Source organism: Hyperoodon ampullatus, assembly GCF_949752795.1.
Source record: "Hyperoodon ampullatus genome assembly, chromosome: 18".
NCBI classification, from domain to species: domain Eukaryota; kingdom Metazoa; phylum Chordata; class Mammalia; order Artiodactyla; family Ziphiidae; genus Hyperoodon; species Hyperoodon ampullatus.
In genome coordinates, this window is record NC_136931.1 from 37,200,553 (window position 1) to 37,227,190 (window position 26,638).

The following is a 26,638-nucleotide window of genomic DNA, read 5'->3' on the forward strand; positions in this document are numbered from 1 at the left end:
AAAGAGTGATTCTATTTCCAACACCCCTGCATTTTTTAGTTGGCATTCTAATCTAAGGAAGATCTTTCACTTATCTCATTTATCAGTATAGATCTGTGTATTTGTATCTTATTCAATAAATAATATCATTTCTTTTAATGTTAAAATTGATCCCGGTGAGGGCAGTAGGAGCTCCTTCAGACTGGCTCCTTTATCTTTTTGACATGTGCTCTGGCAAAACAAGATATTCCAGGTGCATCATTTACCTCCCTTGTCCTAAGTCTAGAATCTGATCTCTTTCTTCAAGGAGCCCTGGTTCCTTTGAGTAGAGGATGGTATTTTAAAACACAGTTCTGGGTGCTCATTGTGCTCATTGCTACTGGGCTGTTATTTCTTCTAGGTTTCCTCAATGGACAGAACTAAGAAATACAAGTAATGTCTCACACATATACAACACATATATACGTATATTTGTATATTTATATATGTGTATACAACACGTGTATTTGTATACACAAATATACATACCTAAATATGTGTTATATACAACACATATATGTGTATATGTGTTGTATACAACACATATATGTGTATACAACACATATATTTGTATACACAAATATACATACCTAAAACTATTTTATATATATAACAATGAATTCATACCATTACTTCCATTTCTAATCCAACACAGCATTTCAAGAGTTCCTTCCAATCTTTTCTGTTTGTAGACATCTTCTCTAACTCCCATTTTCCTCAGTATAGTTACTTATTTGTTCACTGTTACCTGTTCCCAACCATGCAAGCCATCTACCATCTCCTCCACCTAACACTTATGTTCATCGTAGAGATCCTGTACATGTTTTGTCAAGTGTATGCCTAAGTATTTTATTTTCTTTGATGTGATTATAAATGTTATTGTGTTTTTAAGTTTAGTTTCCGCATGTTTGTTTTTAGTGTGTTGAAATACAATTGATTTTTGTTTCTTGATCTTGTATAATGCACCCTTGCTCAACTCACTTATTAGTTCCAGGAGGGTTTTTTTAGATTCCATGGGATTTTCTACATACAAAATCTTGTCATTTGCAAAGAGGGACAGTTCTATTTCTTCCTTTCCAATCTGTGCCCTTTTTTTTCTTTTTCTTCTTCTAGGTAGACTTTCCATTGCTATTGGTATGTTGAATAAGATTGGTGAGAGTGGACATCCGTGCCTTGTTTCTGATTTTAGGGAGAAAGCATTCCATCTTTCACCATTAAGAATGATACTAGCTTTTTAGCTCCGTATTGTATTAAGGAAGTTTCCCCTATTTCTAGTTTGCTGAGAGTTTTATCATGAATTGATGTTGAAAGGTAACTGTTTTTGTGTCACTGTTATTATAGTTGACATCAAGACAGCCATATCTGTTCATTTGTGAATGAAATGACACAGTATTTCGTATAAATATTTATTACAGTTTTGAAGCCGTCATAAATAGCTGAACACAGAAAAGCGACAGAATAATGAATGAGTGTTGAGAGATTTATTTTGAGAAATGAAAATGACAGAAAATGTAATTTTCTTTTCTAACCAGCAAATTCACTCTTATTTGAATGAACTAAGAGTATCTCCCCATCTTCATTACTACTGCAGCCACAGAATACTGGTATTATGAGTCTAACCATTTCTGTACTTTTTATCCATATGACTGTCTCCTGTTCTTTATGATTTTGAAGGGGGTATTATTTGGCTATTTCAGAGCTGCTCAAGAAAAAGTAAGCTTCTTTAAAGAATTAAGTAATGATACAACAAACTACTTGAAAATGAAATGACATATCTGAGGTTTTTCTTTAATACAGGCAAGTGGGAAATGGAGTATAGGTGAAATGACTTTGGCCATGTGTTGCTGACAGTTGAAGTTGTGTGAAGTATGAGTGGGATTCCTGATACTATTCTTTCTAATTTTGTTTATGTTTGAAAAATTACACGTAAAAATTTTTAAAACCCAAGAGTCTCTTGAGAGTCTGTGGCCTGTAACTTCCTAACCTAAGTCAAGGATGGGTATCACTGGTAGCACTGCCGTCACCTTAACAGTATCACAAGGAAAGTTTTCTCCAAACATCACCAAACTCAGACCCAGAGATAGCCAATTTGGTGCAGGAAGTTTTAGTTTTAGAAAGCAAGATAACTTTGCACTTATAGATATTAACATAAATATTAATAACATGCTTTATAGAAAGGTCATGGGTAATGAGATAATTTAGAGCAATCATTTGTGAAAAATAACCTTCTAGTTGTCTTGAGATGCTCTTCCACTCTTTCCTTTGTTACTTGTTTTCCTTAAGCAGACAGTTACTAGTATATAATTACCCTTTCAAAGCCATCTACAATGTCCAGAGTTGATTTTGCTCTAAAGTAACTGTTACTCTAATGCTCAAACCAGCCTATGTTAAATGTCACTGTCTTAGTTAAGGAAATTCGGGTACTTAAGCTTCTGTATGTGGCTAGGGAAAGGTAATACTATCCTTCTGCCTGTTCCCTCACTGATGCCCGCAACACCACAGATCTACAGAATGCTCTCCACACAGGGGACTCTGTATGTTGCAGAATTGGAGGGGTTCCCTAGCTCCCCTGAATCAGAACTAGCTCCTAGCTCTAATTTTTTTCTCTTATTCCTGTCAGATACATTAGAGGTTCTGCATTCTGATTCTACTAGTACTTAACGCAAATTTCTAACAAGCATATGTGGACCCGTATTTCCTTGGATTTTTAAAATTGTAACAGTATCTTCACCTTTCACTACCCAAATAAGATGAGATCTTTCAAAAGCTTTTATTTTCCTGCTTTCTTCCAGATTTTGTTGAAATAATGTGGAAGTTTATTTCTGGATGACTGATTTGGTAACAGTTACAACCGTGTTATCAATGATTGTTTAAACTTAACAAGTTTTACTGGCTTTATTGTCACCATTTACATATATACCACATCTTTACCTTTCTTCACTTGAATTCCTATTTCTTTTTTTTTTTTTAATTAGTTTCTGCTTTATAACAAAGTGAATCAGTCATACATATACATCTGTTCCCACATCCCTTCCCTCATGCATCTCCCTCCCTCCAACCCTCCCCATCCCACCCCTCCAGGCGGCCACAAAGCACCGAGCTGATCTCCCTGTGCTCTGCGGCTGCTTCCCACTATCTATCTACTTTACGTTTGGTAGTGTATATATGTCCATGCCTCTCTTTCGCTTTGTCACAGCTTACCCTTCCCCCTCCCCATATCCTCAAGTCCATTCTCAAGTAGGTCTGTGTCTTTATTCCCATTTTACCCCTAGGTTCTTCATGACATTTTTTTTTTTAATTCCATATATATGTGTTAGCATACGGTATTTGTCTTTCTCTTTCTGACTTACTTCACTCTGTATGACAGACTCTAGGTCTATCCACCTCATTACAAATAGCTCAGTTTCGTTTCTTTTTATGGCTGAGTAATATTCCATTGTATATATGTGCCACATCTTCTTTATCCATTCATCCGATGATGGACACTTAGGTTGTTTCCAGCTCCGGGCTATTGTGAATAGAGCTGCAGTGAACATTTTGGTACATGTCTCTTTTTGAATTATGGTTTTCTCAGGGTATATGCCTAGTAGTGGGATTGCTGGGTCATATGGTAGTTCTATTTGTAGTTTTTTAAGGAACCTCCATACTGTTCTCCATAGTGGCTGTACCAATTCACATTCCCACCAGCAGTGCAAGAGTGTTCCCTTTTCTCCACACCCTCTCCAGCATTTATTGTTTCTAGATTTCTTGATGATGGCCATTCTGACAGGTGTGAGATGATAGCTCATTGTAGTTTTGATTTGCATTTCTCTAATGATTAATGATGTTGAGCATTCTTTCATGTGTTTGTTGGCAGTCTGTATATCTTCTTTGGAGAAATGCCTATTTAAGTCTTCTGCCCATTTTTGGATTGGGTTGTTTGTTTTTTTGCTATTGAGCTGCATGAGCTGTTTATAAATTTTGGAGATTAATCCTTATTTCTTTTGATGGAATGCTTCCTCAAGAGATTTTCAGAAAGTTGTACGTAGGCTAATATATTTTCTGAGTACTGTTGTGTCTTAAAATATCTTTTATTAAGCATAGGATTTTTTAATTTAAAAAATAATGAATGAAAGGTAGGTAATCAATAACAGGCAAAAGAAGTTTTCCATATAGAGTCTAAAATAATGTCTAAATGACAAGAATGGGTGGGATGGGGGTCTTTATTTCACATGTGATACTTGATTATGATATTTGCTTAGGATTCATGTGTCTTAAACAAAAACTAAAGACATTTTCAGAGACTGAATGTGAACAGTCACCCATAATCCAGGCAAGGATTTTTCATTTTAAATGCTACTAAAACCATTATACAACATTGACCTTTATAGCTTTGACTTTATTCTAGTCATCCTTGTCCCAACCTGCATATTGGTTTGGTGTTACAGTATTTATGCACAATTATTGCAGTTTTTTGGTTTTGGCATTTGTGTAAAGTAGCTAATGTAAACTGAATCACAAAGCTAGAAGCCAAGGTTTATACTTTAAATATCTTTAAGAATACGTGGGCTAAAAAAATTGCAGAGAAAGGAAGACTCCCAAACTCATTCTGTGAGGCCACCATCACCCTGATACCAAAACCAGACAAAGATACCACTAAAAAAAGATAATTACAGGCCAATATCACTGATGAACATAGACGCAAAAATCCTCAGCAAAATACTAGCAATTCGAATCCAACAATACATTAAAAGGATCATACACCATGATCAAGTGGGATTTATCCCAAGGATGCAAGGATTTTTCAGTATCTGCAAATCAATCATTGTGATACACCACATCAACAAATGGAAAAATAAAAATCATATGATCGGGTTTCCCTGGTGGCGCAGTGGTTGAGAGTCCGCCTGCCGATGCAGGGGACACAGGTTTGTGCCCCAGTCCGGGAAGATCCCACATGCTGCGGAGCAGCTAGGCCCGTGATCCATGTCTGCTGAGCCTGCGCGTCTAGAGCCTGTGCTCTGAAACGGGAGAGGCCACAACAGTGAGAGGCCCGTGTACCACCAAAAAAAAAAAATCATATGATCATCTCAATATATTCAGAAAAGCTTTTGACAAAATTTAACACCTATTTATGATTTAAAACTCTCCAGAAAGTGGGCACAGAGGGAACCTACCTCAAAATAATAAAGGCCATATATGACAAACCTACAGCTAGCATCATACTTAATGGTGAAAAGCTGAAAGCATTTCCTCTAAGATTAGGAACAAGACAGGGATGCCCACTCTCACCACTTTTATTCAACATAGTTTTGGAAGTCTTAGCCACGGCAATCAGAGAACAAAAAACAAATAAAAGGAATCCAGTTGGAAAAGAAGAAGTTAAACTGTCACTGTTTGCAGATGGCATGATTATATACATAGAAAATCCTAAAAATGCTACCAGGAAACTACCAGAGCTAATCAATGAATTTGGTAAAGTTGCAGGCTACAAAATTAATAAACAGAAATTTGTTGCATTTCTATACACTAACAATGAAAGATCAGAAAGAGAAATTCAAGAAACAATCCCATTTACCATTGCATCAAAAAGAATAAAATACCTAGGAATAAACCTACATAAGGGGACAAAAGACCTGTACTCCGAAAACTATAAGACGCTGATGCAAGAAATCAAAGAAGAAACAAACAGATGGAAAGATATACCATGTTCTTGGATTAGAAGAATCAGTATTGTGAAAATGACTGTAATACCCAAGGCAATCTACAGATTCAGTGCAGTTCTTATCAAATTACCAATGGTATATTTCACAGAACTAGAACAGTAATCTTAAAATATGTATGGAGACACAAAAGACCCCGAATAGCCAAAGCAATCTTGAGAAAGAAAAATGGAGCTGGAGGAATCAGGCTCCCTGGCTTCAGACTATACTACAGAGCTATAGTCATCAGAACAGTATGGTACTGGCACAAAAATAGAACTGTAGATCAATGGAACAGAATAGAAAGCCCAGAAATAAACCCACCCACCTATGGTCAATTAATCTATGACAAAGGAGGCAAGACTATACAGTGGTGAAAAAACAGTCTCTTCAACAAATGGTGCTGGGAAAACTGGACAGCTACATGTAAAAAATTGAAATTAGATCATTCTTTAACACCATACACAAAAATAAACTCAAAATGGATTAAAGACCTAAAGGTAAAACTCCTAGAGTAAAACATAGGCAGAACACTCTCTGACATAAATCGCAGCAATATCTTTTCCAATCCATCTCCCAGAGTAATGGAAATAAAAACAAAAATAAACAAATGGGACCTAATTAAGCTCAAAAGCTTGTGCACAGCAAAGGAAACCATAAACAAAATGAAAAGGAACCCACAGATTGGGAGAAAATATTTGCAAATGATGTGACCTACAAGGGATTAGTCTCCAAAACTTACAAACAGCTCATGAGGCTTAATATCATCAAAACAAACAGCCCAGGGCTTCCCTGGTGGCACAATGGTTGAGAGTCCACCTGCCGATGCAGGGGACGTGGGTTCGTGCCCTGGTCCGGGAAGATCCCACATGCCGCAGAGCGACTGGGCCCATGAGCCATGGATGCTGAGCCTGCACGTCCGGAGCCTGTGCTCCACAACAGGAGAGGCCACAACAGTGAGAGGCCTGTGTACCGCAAAAAAAAAAAAAAAAAAAAAAAATGGGCAGAAGACATAAATAGACATTTTTCCAAGGAAGACATATGGATGGCCAAGAGGCACATGAAAAGATGTTTAACATTGCTAATGATTAGAGAAATGCAAATCAAAACTACAATGAGATATTACCTCATAGTCAAAATGGCTATCATCAAAAAATCCACAAACAATCAATGCTGGAGAGGGTGTGGAGACAAGGGAACACTCCTACACTGTTGGTGGGAATGTAAATTGATACAGTCACTATGGAGAACAGTATGGAGGTTCCTTAAAAAACTAAAAATAGAACTACCATATGACCCTGCGTTCCTACTCCTGGACATATATCCAGAGAAAAACATGGTCCAAAAGGATACATGCACCCCAATGTTCATTGCCGCACTGTTTACGATAGCCAAGATATGGAAGCAACCTAAATGTCCATTGACAGAGGAGTGGATAAAGAAGATATGGTACAAATATACAATGGAATATTACTCAGCCATAAAAAATGAAATAATGCCATTTGCAGTAACATGGATAGGCCTAGAGATTGTCATACTGAGTGAAGTAAGTCAGACAGAGAAACAGAAATATACAACATCACTTATATGCGGAATCTAAAAAGAAATGCTACAAATGAACGTATTTACAAAACAGAAATGGACTCACAGGCTTAGAGAATTAACTTTTGGTTACAGGACAGGGAAAGGTGGAGGGAAGGGATAGTTAGTGAGTTTGGGTTTGACATGCACACACTGCCATATTTTAAAAGGATAATTGACAAGGACCTACAGTATAACACAGGGAACTCTCCTCGATGTTACGTGGCAGCCTGGAGGGGAGTTGGGGGGAGAATGGATACATATATATGTATGCCTGAGTCGCTTTGCTGTGCACCTAAAACTATCACAACATTTTTAATCGGTCATACTCCAAAATAAAATGAAAAGTTAAAAAAGTATAAAATAAAAATTGCTCATTAAAAATAACAAATTTATTCCATCCATCCTTTCTTGTGGATTTTTACCTAGACATGATAAGCATCAGATAATATTAAAAATTAAAGCTAATATTTTAAAAATTAACATATTATTATAGCATAAATTTTTAAACCACTGATTTATTTTTTAGTGTGGTTTCATGGAGTTGTATTATGTACACAAGTTGTGTGTGTGTTTGTATATATGCATGCACATATGTGTGAAATTCACTACAGGACACATAAGACAGGAGTGCAGTGTGATACACCAAAATAGAGCCAGATTAGAATTTGGATAGCATGGTCACTAATATTACATTTACCTCTCTGGCCCAGAAATCCTTATCACTAAAATGAATGATTCATACCAGTTGATTACAAGATTCCTCTCAGCCCTAGACACTTAAAATAAGACTATAATACATTCATGTACTGCAAAGGGGAATAAAAAAAACCAATGACAATGTATCAATTAAAAAGTTATTTAGAGCATATTAATAAAGCAAATACTTAATATAAAAAAAGAATACATGGGCTATGATATACAGTGTTTTTTTCACATGAAATGTTAAGATCCTAAGCATTGTCATTTTAAAGAAAACTTATGAATTGCACATCCCATGAGTCATGTTTTAAACTAATTAGTCTAGTAACCAGTAGTTCACATAGCTTATTAAGTATTTTAATTGCAGTTTTTTATTTAACTCTGTGAATAGGCTGTCTTCTTAAATTTCGTTAATCTTTTTTAAACAACTTTGGTTTTTAAAGTCTAGGGGTATTAGAAATTACTTTTTAGAGCAGTTTATTTTAAAAGACATTATAAAATGCTATAAGTCTTATATAGACCTTTATAATATGGTTACAGATACTAATTACAAAAGTTTATGAAATGGTTAGAATCCTTAAACCTCTAAAAATTAGTCTGTGGATCAGTCGATATCACCTAGTTAGTAGGAAAACATTTATTGACACTTGAAATGAGAAACAGAGAGATACTTAAAAACCAAACAATGGAAAACAGTACTTGCCCTCAAGAAGCTCACAATGGCGGAAAACACAAATAGTAGGAGGCTGAAAATGTATACCAGTATCTGTCCTGTTAAATTTCCCTTTCCCATAACGGGCTGTTTATGTGTTTTAGCCCTTCCCAGTTTTTGTTATAGTTGCTTAAGAAAAATGTTTTACTGCACTTATAGCCATATGCTTTTAAGCAAAAAATAAACTGTCCACTTCTAGGAAGTAAGCTTTTGCTGTAATAATAAATTCTGCCTTGGAGCACTTAGGGTTTTTTTTTTTCCTAACTTAAGCACAAAGGTTGGAATTTTTATTTCGATGTCACTGGGGAAATTACATTCTTGCACTGATTTACGAGACTACTGATACTTTTTACTTGTTCATAAGCTTGACATTATGGAGTCTTAAAATAGTAATTTCAGGGTGACATTTGTAAAAGCATATTTCTTTTTTGATTACGCAAGAGAATTTTAAGGCATTATTCCTTTTTTATTTGTAAATTTTTGATTTGGTATTTTGTTTTCTCATTACAAAAATAATGCAGCCTATTGTAAAACATTTGGAAAGTCTGGAAAAGTATTTTTTAAAAGCTGTGCTCTTTGCCACAGACCTTCAATTGGTAAAAAAAAAAAAACACAGTATCTGAGAAGGATAATTATGCAGAGTGCAATAAAACAAGGTATATATACCTGTATAATACATATGACATATATGTATGATATGTATGATACATTTAAACCTTATCATTTTGATCCTATTATACACTGTAATATGAAACTTGAAATTTAATAGAAGAAGTCGTAAAAAACAAAATAGATGCAGGAACCCAATTTTTAGCTTGCTGTATACAGAATGAAAGAGACTATTATGTAATTTTGAGTAAATACTCTCAACTATGCTAAATAAACTACAGACATTCAATCTTGTAAGAAAATAAAATAATCCAGTGTTTCACTGATTTCCCATCTACAAATGTAGTATAATGTGTTTTTTAAATGAATTACTGTCTAGTGACCACGTGGTCTTTCAAAAGAGTGCCATTCCCTTTGTGACCTTCAGTAATGTACTGACCCAAGCTTCAGTTTCTTTTTTTTTTTTAATATTTATTTATTTATCTGGTTGGTTGGTTGGTTGCACCGGGTCTTAGTTGTGGTAGGCAGGCTCCTTAGTTGTGGCTCACGGACTCCTTAGTTGTGGCTCAGTGGTTCCTTAGTTGTGGCAGCCAGGCTCCTTAGTTGCATCTCGCCAGCTCCTTAGTTGTGGCATGCATGTGGGATCTAGTTCCCTGACCAGGGATCAAACCTGGGCCCCCTGCATTGGGAGCATGGAGTCTCATCCACTGCTCCACCAGGGAAGTCCCCCAAGCTTCAGTTTCTGCTTCTGAAAAAAAAGGGTGGTGGGGGGGAGGGTAAATAGACTTACCTCGCAGCCTTGCTGTGAGGATTAAGGAAGAGCATATATGAAAGCAAATTCGTGTTCAGAGTTTGGCATTTATCAAAACATCAATGTTTTCTAAAAGGATACTTGATAACCTTTCTGGAGGATAGTTTTACTATACATGCCGACAGCTTTAAGATTAAACCCAGAAATAATTATATTCTGTGAATTTATCCCAAGGAAATTATCAGAGATGTGCCAAAGATTTGTGTATGATGCACCATGTCTATAAAGGTGATCTTCCTAGTGATGTTTTTAAGAGGAAATAAGTTTGGATTATAGGGTGGTGGAGAACCTAAATATCCTAATGAGGAGAATGGTGTGTGTACATATATGTATATATCCATCCACACATACAATGGAATACCATACAGTTATGTGGTAGAAGTACATTTAATGACATGGGGAAAGTTTGTGTTACATAACCAAAAAGAAGATTACAAAATTGTATTTAGAATGATTTCATTTATGTAAAAACAAAATTTTTTTTTAAGTATTTATATGTTAGTTTACTCAGACTGCCCTGACAAAGTACCACAGGCTGGGCAGCTTAAATGACAGAAATTTATTTCTCACAATTCTGGAGAATGGGAATTCCAAGATCAAGGTGCCAACAAGGCAGGTTTCATTCTGTGGCCCCTTCTCGTGGCTTGTAGACCCCCACCATCTTGCTGTGTGCTCACATGACCTCTTCTTTGTGCCTGTCAGGGAGAGAGCAAGAGAGCAAGCTTTCTCATGCCTCTTCTTCTAAAGATACTAATACTGCCAGGTCAGGACTCCACCCTTATGACCTCACTTAACCTTAATTTCTTCCTAAGAGGCCCCCATCTCCAAATACAGTCACACTGGGGATTAGAACTTCAACATATGAACTTTGGCGGGGGGTGAGGAGGGCAGAGGGCGGGAGACTTGCAAACATTTAATCCATGACAGTGTAATACCTTACACCTAGTTGGTAACAGTATCTGGATGGTTGGGTTAAAGTGATTTTTTTTCTTCTTTTTATTCCTTTATATTTTTAAGTTTTTTCTATAACATATACTCAGAACATTCACAAATATATATAGTAAGTGATTGGTAGATTAGTGGTTGCTTTGGGCCGGGGTTGGGAATTGGGCATGATAGCTAAAGGGCCCAGGGTTTTTTTTATTGTGGTGATGAAAATTGATTGTGTTGATGGTTGCACAATTCTGGGAATTTACTAAAAACCATTGAATAGGACACTTTAAATGGGTGAATGCTATGGTGTGTGAATTACATCTCACTAGAGTTGCTACAAAAATGTGTGTGTGAAGGGAGTTTGGGAGATACTGTAGATCTGTTCATTAGCACTTATAGTCACTACATCCAGTATATTCTCCCACATTTCACATTATTATCTTCACTTTTGACTACTACTTAGTTTTTCTCAGTGAGGATCTATCCATTTATGTAGTAAGCATTGCTATCAACAGGAATCTGTATACTTGGAAGAGGAAGATGTATGCATGTAAAACAGCTAAAGGACAGTGAAACGAACTGTATACTAGAATGTTGAATGGAATTTTATGTGCTAAAAAATTATTAAGATCAAAGAAGGCTTCTGTGAAGATGATGGGTGAGAACGTAGATCCTTAAAAGATGGTTAAGGGCTTCCCTGGTGGCGCAGTGGTTGAGAGTCCGCCTGCCGATGCAGGGGACATGGGTTCGTGCCCCGGTCTGGGAAGATCCCACATGCCGCGGAGCGGCTGGGCCCGTGAGCCATGGCCGCTGGGCCTGTGCGTCCGGAGCCTGTGCTCTGCAACGGGAGAGGCCACAACAGTGAGAGGCCCACATAACGCAAAAAATAAAATAAATAAATAAATAAATAAATAAATAAATAAATAAATAAAGATGGTTAAGATTTGGACAAACCAAAATGAATAGTGGTATAACATTCCAGGAGGGGGAGGCCATGATCACAGTAATAAAGAATGAGCAGATAGTAAGAAGTAGAAACTAACTCATCTTCTGATACTGTTTTGAAGATTAATAAGAGAGAATATTGAGAGTATCCATTGTTAAATGGGCATCTATGGCAAAGAAAAGATTTTGTCAGTGACCCAATAACTGAAGATACTTACTGAATTAGTCAGGATTCTCCAGAGAAGCAGTACCAATAGAATACAGAGAAAAAGAGAGAGAGAGATTTATTACAAGGAATTAATTCATGCAGTTACAGAGGCTGGCAAGTCCAAAATCTGCAGAGCCAATGTCCAAGTTTGTGTCAAAAGGCCAGCAGGCAGTTGTAGAACCAGGAAGAACTGATGTCCAGTTCATCAGGCAGGAAAAGCTGATGTTCTAGTTTGAGGGCCATCAGGCAGGAGAATTCTTACTCAAGAGAGGGTCTGGCTTTTGTTCTCTTCAGGCCTTCTACTGGTTAGATGAGGCCCACACACATTATGAAGAGCAATCTGTTTTACTCAGTTTACTGATTAAATGTTAATCTTATCCAAAAACACCCTTACAGAAACACCTAGAATAATATTTAACCAAATATCTGGGCACCTCATGACCCAGTCAAGTTGACAAATAAAATTTACCATCACACTTACTGTTTACTCTCTTCATCAAAGAGAGTCTATGATCAAATGTATAGTTTAAGAAGATGGATTTTGCAGCAGTGTTCAGAAGAAAAAAATAGACGTTCATCAAAAGAAATAGATGTTCTGACCTGAGAGGTCAGGCTGAGGGTAACCACTGGAATACACCAGTCATCCAGGTGTGAGCTGATAAGACAGTAGAAAGAAAGTTGTAGCAGTGGGTGTACAGAGGAAATAAGGTTAAAGCGTATAGCTTGGTGAGATTTTACATAGATATACTCCCTTGTAGCCACACTCCAATCAAGATAAAATATTTCCAGTACCCCAGAAAGGTCCTTCATATTCCCCTGCAAAAATATAACCACTGTTCTGATCTATGTCACCATAGATTAGTTTTTCCTTTTCTAACTGTCATATAAATGTAATCAGATGGTATGTACTCTTTGTGTCTGACTTCTTTGTTCAGTAGTATGTCTATGAAATTCATCTAACACATACATTTGTAAATAGAATCTTACTGAACATATTTGCCTTTGTCTTATTTTTTTACCTTAGCAAGAGAGTATAAACACCCTCTCCTGTCAGCACTTAACAGGTCTCTCTCATTGTTTAATAGCTCCATGTCATTCCATAGTACTGTAGATGTTCCATAATTTATTTAGCATTTTCTCTCTTAGTGGACACATAGATAGTTTCCAATATTTCATAGACATGAAATTGATGAGTTGAGGGGCTATGTTTTTAGTGTTAATAGATAATGCCAAATTACCTTTCCCAACAGTCATAGACATTTATATCCCACCAGCATAACACTGTCCAGTTTACCACATATTCATCTGAGAGCTCTAAATTTTTATTTCTGTAACAAATTTGTTTTTAAAATAAGTAGTACATGCAAATGGTGAAAAAATACAGAAGAGTCTAATAGTGAAAAGTAAGTCCCTTTTTTACCCATGTTTCCCAGTGGTCCAATTCTTTTCCCCAAAAGCAACCTCTTCTTTGTGTCTGTCTAAGATATCTTAAACACATACAAGCACATATGTTTATATGCTTTTATTTTACATAAATGGTAGTTCTAGACTTTGTTTTCTCCACTTAACAATATATCTTGGAGATTATACCATAACAATATAATCTAGAGCTACCTCATTTTAACTACTGAATAGTATCATGTAGTATGGATACAACATAATTTAATGAGTTTCTTATTGACAGATACCAGCTTATTTTCACTCTCTTGTTATTATAATTAACGCCACAGTGAATATCCTATAGAATAAATTCTTAAAAACGGAATTACTAAAAAATAATATATGTACACTTTTTAAATATGCTCTATTGAAATATACTTACGGAAAAGTGTACATAAGTACACAAGTGTATAAATTTTGACAAAGTAAATGCACACATGTAAGTACACCCAGATCAGGAAAAACATGATACCAGCAACCAGAAGCTTCCTCATGCCCACCCTTTTCATTACTAACCCAGTTCACCTACAGGTAACCACTAATTTAATTTCCAACACCTTAGATTAATTCTGCCTGGTTTTGAACTTTTTAACAGGTGTCCCTTCATAGAAATCATATCAGTTTAAACTTCCACTTACAGTGTAGGAGAATGCACATTTCCTAACACCTTCACCAACCCAATGGATTATTAAACTTTTTAAGTTTTGCCAGTTGTAAAGTGAAAGTATTGTCTTATTTCGCATTTTTCTTATACTGAGTAAAGTTCAGCATCTCTCCATATGTTCAAGAGCCATTTGTATTTTTATTTCTATGAATGGTCCTTGTCCTTTTTCATTTACTTATTGATTTATAAATATACCATAGTATATATTAGGGAAATTAATCGTTTGTGATATATGTTGTAAATATTCTTCATAGTTAGTCATTTATCTTTTTTTTTTCTTTTTTTTTTTCTTTTTTATTAGTTTCTGCTTTATAACAAAGTGAATCAGTCATACATATACATCTGTTCCCACATCCCCTCCCTCATGCATCTCCCTCCCTCCCACCCTCCCCATCCCACCCCTCCAGGCGGTCACAAAGCACCGAGCTGATCTCCCTGTGCTCTGCGGCTGCTTCCCACTATCTATCTACCTTACGTTTGGTAGTGTATATATGTCCATGCCTCTCTTTCCCTTTGTCACAGCTTCCCCTTCCCCTTCCCCATATCCTCAAGTCCATTCTCAAGTAGGTCTGTGTCTTTATTCCCGTTTTACCCCTAGGTTCTTCATGACATTTTTTTTTTTAATTCCATATATATGTGTTAGCATACGGTATTTGTCTTTCTCTTTCTGACTTACTTCACTCTGTATGACAGACTCTAGGTCTATCCACCTCATTACAAATAGCTCAGTTTCGTTTCTTTTTATGGCTGAGTAATATTCCATTGTATATATGTGCCACATCTTCTTTATCCATTCATCCGATGATGGACACTTAGGTTGTTTCCAGCTCCGGGCTATTGTGAATAGAGCTGCAATGAACATTTTGGTACATGTCTCTTTTTGAATTATGGTTTTCTCAGGGTATATGCCTAGTAGTGGGATTGCTGGGTCATATGGTAGTTCTATTTTTAGTTTTTTAAGGAACCTCCATACTGTTCTCCATAGTGGCTGTACCAATTCACATTCCCACCAGCAGTGCAAGAGTGTTCCCTTTTCTCCACACCCTCTCCAGCATTTATTGTTTCTAGATTTCTTGATGATGGCCATTCTGACTGGTGTGAGATGATATCTCATTGTAGTTTTGATTTGCATTTCTCTAATGATTAATGATGTTGAGCATTCTTTCATGTGTTTGTTGGCAGTCTGTATATCTTCTTTGGAGAAATGCCTATTTAAGTCTTCTGCCCATTTTTGGATTGGGTTGTTTGTTTTTTTGCTATTGAGCTGCATGAGCTGTTTATAAATTTTGGAGATTAATCCTTTGTCAGTTGCTTCATTTGCAAATATTTTCTCCCATTCTGAGGGTTGTCTTTTGGTCTTGTTTATGGTTTCCTTTGCTGTGCAAAAGCTTTGAAGTTTCATTAGGTCCCATTTGTTTATCTTTGTTTTTATTTCCATTTCTCTAGGAGGTGGGTCCAAAAGGATCTTGCTGTGATTTATGTCATAGAGTGTTCTACCTATGTTTTCCTCTAAGAGTTTGATAGTTTCTGGCCTTACATTTAGGTCTTTAATCCATTTTGAGCTTATTTTTGTGTATGGTGTTAGGGAATGATCTAATCTCATACTTTTACATGTCCCTGTCCAGTTTTCCCAGCACCACTTATTGAAGAGGCTGTCCTTTCTCCACTGTACATTCCTGCCTCCTTTATCAAAGATAAGTTGGCCATATGTGCGTGGGTTTATCTCTGGGCTTTCTATCCTGATCCACTGATCTATCTTTCTGTTTTTATGCCAGTACCACACTGTCTTAATTACTGTAGCTTTGTAGTATAGTCTGAAGTCAGGCAGCCTGATTCCTCCAGCTCCGTTTTTCGTTCTCAAGATTGCTTTGGCTATTCGGGGTCTTTTGTTTTTCCAAACAAATTTTGAAATTTTTTGTTCTACTTCTGTGAAAAATGCCAGTGGTAGTTTGATAGGGATTGCATTGAATCTGTAGATTGCTTTGGGTAGTAGAGTCATTTTCACAATATTGATTCTTCCAATCCAGGAGCATGGTATATCTCTCCATCTATTTATATCATCTTTAATTTCTTTCATCAGTGTCTTATAATTTTCTGCATACAGGTCTTTTGTCTCCTTAGGTAGGTTTATTCCTAGATATTTTATTCTTTTTGTTGCAATGGTAAATGGGAGTGTTTTCTTGATTTCATTTTCAGATTTTTCATCATTAGTGTACAGGAGTGCCAGAGATTTCTGTGCATTAATTTTGTATCCTGCTACTTTACCAAATTCATTGATTAGCTCTAGTAGTTTTTCGGTAGCATCTTTAGGATTCTCTATGTATAGTATCATGTCATCTGCAAACAGTGACAGCTTTACTTCTTCTTTTCCAATTTGGATTCCTTTTATTTCCTTTTCTTCTCTGATTGCTGTGGCTAAAACTTCCAAAACTATGTTGAATAAGAGTGGTGAGAGTGGGCAGCCTTGTCTTGTTCCTGATCTTAGTGGAAATAGTTTCAGTTTTTCACCACTGAGGACAATGTTGGCTGTGGGTTTGTCATATATGGCCTTTATTATGTTGAGGAAAGTTCCCTCTATGCCTACTTTCTGCAGGGTTTTTATCATAAATGGGTGTTGAATTTTGTCGAAAGCTTTCTCTGCATCTATTGAGATGATCATATGGTTTTTCTCCTTCAACTTGTTAATATGGTGTATCGCATTGATTGATTTGCATATACTGAAGAATCCTTGCATTCCTGGAATAAACCCCACCTGATCATGGTGTATGATCCTTTTAATGTGCTGTTGGATTCTGTTTGCTAGTATTTTGTTGAGGATTTTTGCATCTATGTTCATCAGTGATATTGGCCTGTAGTTTTCTTTCTTTGTGACATCCTTGCCTGGTTTTGGTATCAAGGTGATGGTGGCCTCGTAGAATGAGTTTGGGAGTGTTCCTTCCTCTGATATTGTTTGGAAGAGTTTGAGAAGGATGGGTGTTAGCTCTTCTCTAAATGTTTGATAGAATTCGCCTGTGAAGCCATCTGGTCCTGGGCTTTTGTTTGATGGAAGATTTTTAATCACAGTTTCAATTTCAGTGCTTGTGATTGGTCTATTCATATTTTCTATTTCTTCCTGAGTCAGTCTTGGTAGGTTGTGCATTTCTAAGAATTTGTCCATTTCTTCCAGGTTGTCCATTTTATTGGCATAGAGTTGCTTATAGTAATCTCTCATGATCTTTTGTATTTCTGCAGTGTCAGTTGTTACTTCTCCTTTTTCATTTCTAATTCTACTGATTTGAGTCTTCTCCCTTCTTTTCTTGATGAGTCTGGCTAATGGTTTGTCAATTTTGTTTATCTTCTCAAAGAACCAGCTTTTAGTTTGGTTGATCTTTGCTATCGTTTCCTTCATTTCTTTTTCATTTATTTCTGATCTGATCTTTATGATTTCTTTCCTTCTGCTAACTTTGGGGGTTTTTTGTTCTTCTTTCTCTAATTGCTTTAGGTGCAGGGTCAGGTTGTTTACTTGAAATGTTTCCTGTTTCTTAAGGTGGGATTGTATTGCTATAAACTTCCCCCTTAGAACTGCTTTTGCTGCGTCCCATAGGTTTTGGGTCGTCGTGTCTCCATTGTCATTTGTTTCTAAGTATTTCTTAATTTCCTCTTTGATTTCTTCAGTGATCACTTCATTATTGAGTAGTGTATTGTTTAGCCTCCATGTGTTTGTATTTTTTACAGCTCTTTTCCTGTAATTGATGTCTAGTCTCATAGCATTGTGGTCGGAAAAGATACTTGATACAATTTCAATTTTCTTAAATTTACCAAGGCTTGATTTGTGACCCAAGATATGATCTATCCTGGAGAATGTTCCATGAGCACTTGAGAAAAATGTGTATTCTGTTGTTTTTGGGTGGAATGTCCTATAAATATCAATTAAGTCCATCTTGTTTAATGTATCATTTAAAGCTTGTGTTTCCTTATTTATTTTCATTTTGGATGATCTGTCCATTGGTGAAAGTGGGGTGTTAAAGTCCCCTACTATGATTGTGTTACTGTCGATTTCCCCTTTTATGGCTGTTAGTATTTGCCTTATGTATTGAGGTGCTCCTATGTTGGGTGCATAAATATTTACAATTGTTATATCTTCTTCTTGGATCGATCCCTTTATCGTTATGTAGTGTCCTTCTTTGTCTCTTCTAATAGTCTTTATTTTAAAGTCTATTTTGTCTGATATAAGAATTGCTACTCCAGCTTTCTTTTGATTTCCATTTGCATGGAATATCTTTTTCCATCCCCTTACTTTCAATCTGTATGTGTCTCTAGGTCTGAAGTGGGTCTCTTGTAGACAGCATATATATGGGTCTTGTTTTTGTATCCATTCAGCCACTCTGTGTCTTTTGGTGGGAGCATTTAGTCCATTTACATTTAAGGTAATTATTGATATGTATGTTCCTATTCCCATTTCCTTAATGGTTTTGGGTTCGTTATTGTAGGTATAGTCCTTCTGTTGTGTTTCTTGCCTAGAGAAGTTCCTTTAGCATTTGTTGTAAAGCTGGTTTGGTGGTGCTGAACTCTCTCAGCTTTTGCTTGTCTGTAAAGGTTTTAATTTCTCCATCAAATCTGAATGAGATCCTTGCTGGGTAGAGTAATCTTGGTTGCAGGTTTCTCTCCTTCATCACTTTAATTATGTCCTGCCACTCCCTTCTGGCTTGTAGAGTTTCTGCTGAGAGATCAGCTGTTAACCTGATGGGGATTCCCTTGTGTGTTATTTGTTGTTTTTCCCTTGCTGCTTTTAATATGATTTCTTTGTGTTTAATTTTTGACAGTTTGATTAATATGTGTCTTGGCGTATTTCTTCTTGGATTTATTCTGTATGGGACTCTCTGTGCCTCCTGGACTTGATTAACTATTTCCTTTCCCATATTAGGGAAGTTTTCAACTATAATCTCTTCAAATATTTTCTCAGTCCCTTTCTTTTTCTCTTCTTCTTCTGGAACCCCTATAATTCGAATGTTGGTGCGTTTCATGTTGTCCCAGAGGTCTCTGAGACTGTCCTCTATTCTTTTCATTCTTTTTTCTTTATTTTGCTCTGCATCAGTTATTTCCACTATTTTATCTTCCACCTCACTTATCCGTTCTTCTGCCTCAGTTATTCTGCTATTGATCCCATCTAGAGTATTTTTCATTTCATTTATTTTGTTTTTAATCGATGCTTGATTCATCTTTAGTTCTTCTAGGTCCTTGTTAACTGTTTCTTGCATTTTGTCTATTCTATTTCCAAGATTTTGGATCTGGGAAATAGAATCTTGGATCATCTTTACTATCATTATTCTGAATTCTTTTTCAGGTAGACTGCCTATTACCTCTTCATTTGTTAGGTCTGGTAGGTTTTTATCTTGCTCCTTCACCTGCTGTGTGTTTTTCTGCTTTCTCATTTTGCTTATGTTACTGTGTTTGGGGTCTCCTTTTTGCAGGCTGCAGATTCGTAGTTCCCGTTGTTTTTGGTGTCTGTCCCCCGTGGCTAAGGTTGTTTCAGTAGGTTGTGTAGGCTTCCTGGTGGGGGGGACTAATGCCTGTGTTCTGGTGGTTGAAGCTCGATCTTGTCTTTCTGGTGGAGAGGTCCACGTCTGGTGGTGTGTTTTGGGGTGCCTGTGGCCTTATTATGTTTTTAGGTATCCTCTCTGCTAATGGGTGGGGTTGTGTTCCTGCCTTGCTATTTGCTTGGCATAGGGTGACCAGCACTGTAGCTTGCTGGTCGTTGACTGAAGCTGGGTGCTGGTGTTGAGATGGAGATCCCTGGGAGATTTTCGCTGCTTGATATTATGTGGAGCTGGGAGGTCTCTTGTGGACCCGTGTCCTGAAGTTGGCTCTCCCACTTCAGAGGCACAGCACTAACTCCTGGCTGCAGCACCAAGAGCCTTTCATCCACCCGGCTCAGAATAACAGTGAGAAAAAGTAGAAAGAAATAATTAGTAGAAGAAAGAAAGAGAGATTGAAAGAAAGGAAGAAGGGAAGTAAGGAAGGAAGGAAGAAAGAAAGAAAGGAGGGAGGGAGGAAGGATGGAAAGAAAGGAAAGAAAGGAGGGAGGGAGGGAGGAATGAAAGCAAAAGGAAGAGTGAATGGAAGAAGAGAGGGAGGGAGGGAGGAAGGAAAGAAAGAAAGAAAGAAAGAAAGAAAGACAGGAGGGAGGGAGGGAGGGAGGAAGGAAAGAAAAAGAAAGTGGAAAGAAGAAGGGTGGGAGGGAGGGAGGGATGGAGGAAAGAAAAAGAAAGAAGGAAAGGAGGAGCGGAGGGAGGGAGGGAGGAAGGGAAGGGAGGAAAAAAAGAAAGAGCAGGTAAAGTAAAATAGAATAAAGTATGAAATATAGTAGCGTTATTAAAATTAAAAAGTAATTATTGAAAAAAAACACGGACCGAAAGAACCCTGGGACATATGGTGGAAGCAAAGCTATACAGAGAGAATCTTACACAGAAGATTACACATACACATTCACAAAAAGAGAGCAGGGGGAAAAATCAAAAATCTTGCTCTCCAAGTCCACCTCCTCGATTTGGGATAATTCGTTGTAAAAAGAGGAAAAGGGCGAAAAGTCTGAAATCTTGCTAAGTCCACCTCCTTAATTTGAGATAATTCGTTGTAAAAAGAGGGGAAAAAAGGGGGGGGAAAGTCTTAAATCTTGTCCTCAAGGTCCACTTCCTCAATTTGGGATGATTCGCTGTCCATTCATGCACTCCACAGACGCAGGGCACATCAAATGGACTGTGGAGCTTTAATCCGCTGCCTCGGAGGCTGCACAGAGAGATTTCCCTGTCTCTGCTCTCACAGCTCCCGGGTCTCAGCCTTGGACCTGGCCCCGCCTCTGCGCGTAGGTCGCCGGAGGGCGTCCGTACTTCGCTCAGACAGGACGGGTTTAAAGGAGCCGCTGATTCGGGGGCTCTGGCTCACTCAGGCAGAGGGGAGGGAGGGGAATGCCCTCTCCTCGCGCACCAGGCAACAAAAGGGAAAAAAGTCTCTTGCCTCTCCGGTAGCTCCAGACCCTTTCCCCGGACTCCCTCCGGGCTAGCACTAACCCCTTCAGGGTCTCTTCCTGCCGCCAGCCCCAGACCTCTCCCTGCGCTCCGACTGAAAGCCGATACCCGAGCCTCAGCTCCCAGCCCCGCCCGCCCTGGCGGCCGAGCAGACAAGTCTCTCGGGCTGGTGTGTGCCTGAGGGCACCGATCCTCTGTGCCAAAATCTCTCTGCTTTGCCCTCCACACCCCTGTTGCTGTGCTCTCCTCCGCTACTCCGAAGCTTTCCCCCTCCGCCACCTGCAGTCTCTGCCCTCGAAGGGGCTTGTAGTGTGTAGAAACCTTCCCTCCTTCACGGCTCCCTCCCACTGGTGCAGGTCCCGTCCATATCCTATTGTCTCTGTTTATTCTTTTTTTCTTTTGACCTACCCAGGTATGTGGGGAGTTTCTTGCCTTTTGGGGGGTCTGAGGTCTTCTGTCAGCGTTCAGTAGGTGTTCTGTTGGAGTTGTTCCACGTGTAGATGAATTTCTGATGTATCTGTGGGGAGGAAGGTGATCGCGTCTTACTCTTCCGCCATCTTCCTCCGGCTCCTTCAGTCATTTATCTTTGATTCTGTTTTTCCTACAGACATTTTTATTGGTCTTTCATTTTTTGCCTTTCTGTTAGGTATAAAATTGATTTTTTTCCTGCCTAGTGAGGTTGAGTGTCTTTCTTCCTGGTTTTTTTGATTATTGGTACTTTCTCTTCTGGATATTGCTTCTTGATATCCTTTGTTTTTATTGGATTATCATCTTCTAACCCATATCTGGAAGCTCTTTGTATATTGGCAGTAATATCTCTTTGTAATGTATTTTTTTAAGTTCACAGCCCCTTGTTATTAGTTTTTTTTAAATTTTATGTTATTTTTTTAAATTTTATAACAGCTTTATTGAGATATAATTTACATACCATACCATTTCCCTGTTTCAAGTATACAATTCAATGGCTTTTAGTATATTTACAGAATTGTACCAACATGACCACAATCAGTTGTAGAACGTTTTCATCACCACAGAAGAAACCCTGTACCCTTTTTTATTTTTTATTTTTTTAACTTTTTATTTTATATTGGAGTGTAGTTGATTAACAATGTTGTGCTAGTTTCAGGTGTACAGCAGAGTGACTCAGTTATACATGTATCTATTCTTTTTCAAATTCTTTCCCCATTTAGGTTGTTACATAATATTAAGCAGAGTTCCCTGTGTTACACAGTATGTTCTTGTTGGCTATCCATTTTAAATATAGCAGTGTGTACATGTCAATCCCACACTCCCTAACTATCCCTTCCCCTCACCCTCCCCACCCCACCCCATATAACCCTAAGTTATTCTCTAAGTCTGTGAGTCTGTTTCTGTTTTGTAAATAAGTTCGTTTGTATCATTTCTTTTTAGATTCCTCATGTAAGCAATATCATACGATATTTCTCTGACTTAATTCACTCAGTATGACAAAAGTAAAAATAGAGCTACCGATGATCCTGAAACCCTGTACCCTTTAGCTACCACCCTCAATCCCCATCCCCAGGCAACCACTACTTTCTGAATCCATAGATTTGTCTATTCTGAATATTTCATATAAATGGGTTCATATAATATGTGATCTTTTGTGACTGACTTCTTCCACTTAGCATAATGTTTTCAAGATCCATCTGTGTTGTAGCATCGGTACTTTATTCCTTTTAATTGTCATATATCCCACTATATGAATATACCTGCCACATTTTGTTTATCCATCAGTTGATGGACATTTGGATGGTTTCTACTTTTTGGCTATCATGAATAATACTGTTGGTGAACACTCATGTACGAGTTTTTGTGTGGACATATATTTTAATTCCTCTTGATATATACCTAAGAATGGAATTGCTGGGTTAAATAGGAACTCTTTGTTTATCTTTTTAAGGAATTGCCAGACTGTTTTCCAAAGCAGCTGGACCATTTTACATTCCCACCAGAAATGTATGAGGGCCTGGTTTCTCCACATCTTCACCCAAATTTGTTTTTATCTGACTTTCTGATTATACCCATCCTAATGGGTGTGAAATGGTGTCTCATTGTGGGTTTGTTTTTTTTTTTACAATCTTAACCATTTTTGTGTGTGTGGTAAAAAAACATGTAACATAAAATTTACTATCTTAACCATTTTTAAGTGTACAGTTCAGTGGTGTTAAGTATATTCACATTGTTGTGAAACAGATCTCCAGAACTTTTTCATCTTGCAGACCTGAAACTCTGTACCCATTTAACAACTGCCCTTTTTCCCTCCCCGTCAACCCCTGGTAACCACCATTCTACTTTGTTTCTCTGAATTTGACAAGTTTAGATACCTCATATAGGTGATATCATAGAGTATTTGTCTTTTTATTACTGACTTGCTTAGCATAATGTCCTCAAAGTTCATCCATGTTGTAACATGTGACAGGATTTCTTCCCTTTTTAAAGTTGAATAATATTCCACTGTGAGTGTGTACCACATTTTGTTTATTCATTCATCTGCCAATGGACATTGATTTGGGTTGCTTTCACCTCTTGGATATTGTGAATTGTGTACATTTCATTGTGGTTTTGGTTAGCATTTCCATGATAACTAACGATGCTGAGCATCTTTTCATGAGCTTTTTGTATGTCTGCATCATCTTTGGAGAAATGCCTGTTCAGGTCCTTTGGCCATTTTTTAATTGGGTTGTCTTTTTATCATTGTAGTGTAAGAGTTCTTTATATTAGTAGTGTCTTTGCCAAATGTAATTTTCATGTTATGAATCAAAATCTAACTTTACTTTCCTCCAAGTAGCCAATTATCCAGTACCATTTATTGAATAATCCATCTTTTCCCTCCTTTAACAAGTATTTATTGAGCAAATACATTTGGCTAGGCCCTGAAAAAATGATAAAAACTATGCAGAGCTTACATACTGGTACAAAGACAGACTTTTGAGTAAATAATATACTGTTTAGCAAGATAATGTTTTAATGAAGGTTTAGGAAAATCATTTGGGGACAAGTGAAAAAGAAGTACCAGTGTCTGCCCAGAGTTGAGGGAAGAGGAACAAAGGAGAGGAAGAAGTAAGGTCATGGAGTGTTTGAGAATAAAAGAGTGATAACTAGGCACTATGCTGGGGTAAGGAACTTAAACATTGAAAACTGATTTGCAAGTATGAAACATTTATTTCACTGTTTCCTCAGGTCGAATTTAATATAAACGTACTATAGTAAATAAGCAAGTATCTCCTTTTGTGATGAAATATGTCATGCTCATTTCTTGATGCCTTTGCAGTTTATGTACCCTGCCTAAGTATAATATTTGTATTAGAATGATTATCATTTCACATTTGTAAAATATAAATAAACATAAGGAACCATTTTCCTATGGATATATTTGAACTAACCAATAATCACAATTATTATTGGTACAGTTCATGCTTACTGAACAGTATTATCAGCTGTCTTCCTTAAATTTATAACATATAGCATATTTAATAGCACATAAAGTCTGCCTTCTTATAAAGGAATTACTTCACATGAGGTGGTAGTAGTGTAGTTATGTTTCAAAATTCATGTTAGTTACAGAAAGAATGTTCAGATATCCTAACCTTTTCTTTTTTGGTAATTATAGAATAAATATGTCATTAAATTATTTTTGTATATTTGTTATAGACCCATCAATTATTTTATAGTTATGTTCTCCATAAGTTATCAAGGGAGCCCAAACTCTTTTACCCGGAAAATTTGACTAGATAAATTGAAATAGTCTAGTTTGATATGAAGTGTTAAATGTTCTATTTTGTTTTTTTCAGTATAAATTTTAATTGGTTTGCATTTGGCAATTCTCTGTCAGATTCTAAGTCATCCTTGGAATGTAGCTAACCAATTGGAAAATAGGACCAACAGTAGGTATGATATTATAACCATAATTAATTATATCACCTGTATATTTCACAAAAGGGCAGCAGCTTGACTGCTTAATAAAGGCTTTTGAAATATTGGCCTAAAGTGAACAAAAGAAATTTAATTTACTCAGATCTAAAGAAATTGAATTGGTTTTTGCTTGACCATGAATCAATAGGGCATATTAATATTATAACAGTAATAATAGGCTTTTTTTAATTTTTCCACAGTTCTTAGTGGTCTCTGTCCTAATGAATGTCCTCGTAAGATAACAGTAAGTAACCTTAACTTTCAGTTGTAAATATTTCTGTGAAAGTTCTCTGCATGATAGATACACACAAAATAGTTGTTATAGGTTAAATCAAATTGATGTTACTTTTAGAAGTGATTAAAGTATCCTTCAGTGCTCAAGTAAAGTTTACTGGGAATAAAGTACCTTTCCTAAAAACTGTCTCACCTCAAGGTTCACTTCCTTAATGAAGTCTTTTCTGATACTCTTGGAAAAATTAACACACCTCCCACTATTTCTGGGCATACTGCTGCCATTTTGGCATTATATAATACTTTTTAAATTATTTATTTATTATTTGGCTGCATCAGGTCTTAGTTGCGGCCACGGGATCTTTCTAAAGCATGCAGGCGTAGTTGCCCCGTGGCATGTGTTATCTTAGTTCCCCAACCAGGGGTCGAACCCACATCCCCTACATTGGAAGGCAGATTCTTAACCACTGGACCACCAGGGAGTCCCTTGGCATATGTAATACTTGATCACACTTCATCTGTTTGTATTTAATGCCTCTCCCCAGGCTGTAATCCTTTGAGGTCAAGAACCATGCCATCTTTGTATACCTCGTTCATAGCACAGGGTCAAGCATATAGTAGACAATTAGTGAATTTTTTTGGTTTAATCTTAATATTGGCTAGCTGTCTAGTGGAATGTTTCCATGAAATAACAGAATGTGAAAATAATTAGGCTTAGGTTTTGAAATTGCCAGTTCATGTAAATTATAATAAGAATATTACATTATATTTAAAAGCATGAGCATGTGTGTGTGTGTGTTTGTGTTTGTGTTGGTATATCCCAATTTGAGCCCTCATAGTAACCCTTGTTACATAAGGAATTATCCCCCATTTAAAGATGAGGAAACTTGAGGCTCATTGAAATAAATTATCCAAAGTCATAGAGCCATTAAGTAGTGGAACTAGAACACAGAACTAGGTGTTCTGATTATATTGTCATATTTTTACTACACCTTTAAAGCACTGCTTCATTATCAATGTTTTATGTATGGTTGGGAAACTTCCCATATTTAAGACACATGGAAGCAGACCCTGACCCAGAGATTTGCACGCAAAGATTTAATCTAGACTCTTCTTGAGAGCAAGACTTCTGGAGTAGTGAGCAAAGCAGGTCTGTGAAATGTGAA

The 26,638-nt window shown here is 37.0% G+C and overlaps 1 protein-coding gene across 1 annotated transcript in view; it reads left to right on the forward strand.

Moving 5' to 3' along the window:
* ITFG1 (integrin alpha FG-GAP repeat containing 1) overlaps nt 1–26,638 on the forward strand; it is a gene marked incomplete at its 5' end in the record, with an annotated part of 260,202 nt that overhangs the window by 172,942 nt on the left and 60,622 nt on the right. The window contains one exon of the mRNA XM_079722990.1: nt 25,442–25,485. Within this exon, the coding sequence (XP_079579116.1) occupies nt 25,442–25,485 (44 nt within the window). The remainder of the gene's footprint in view (nt 1–25,441; nt 25,486–26,638) is intronic.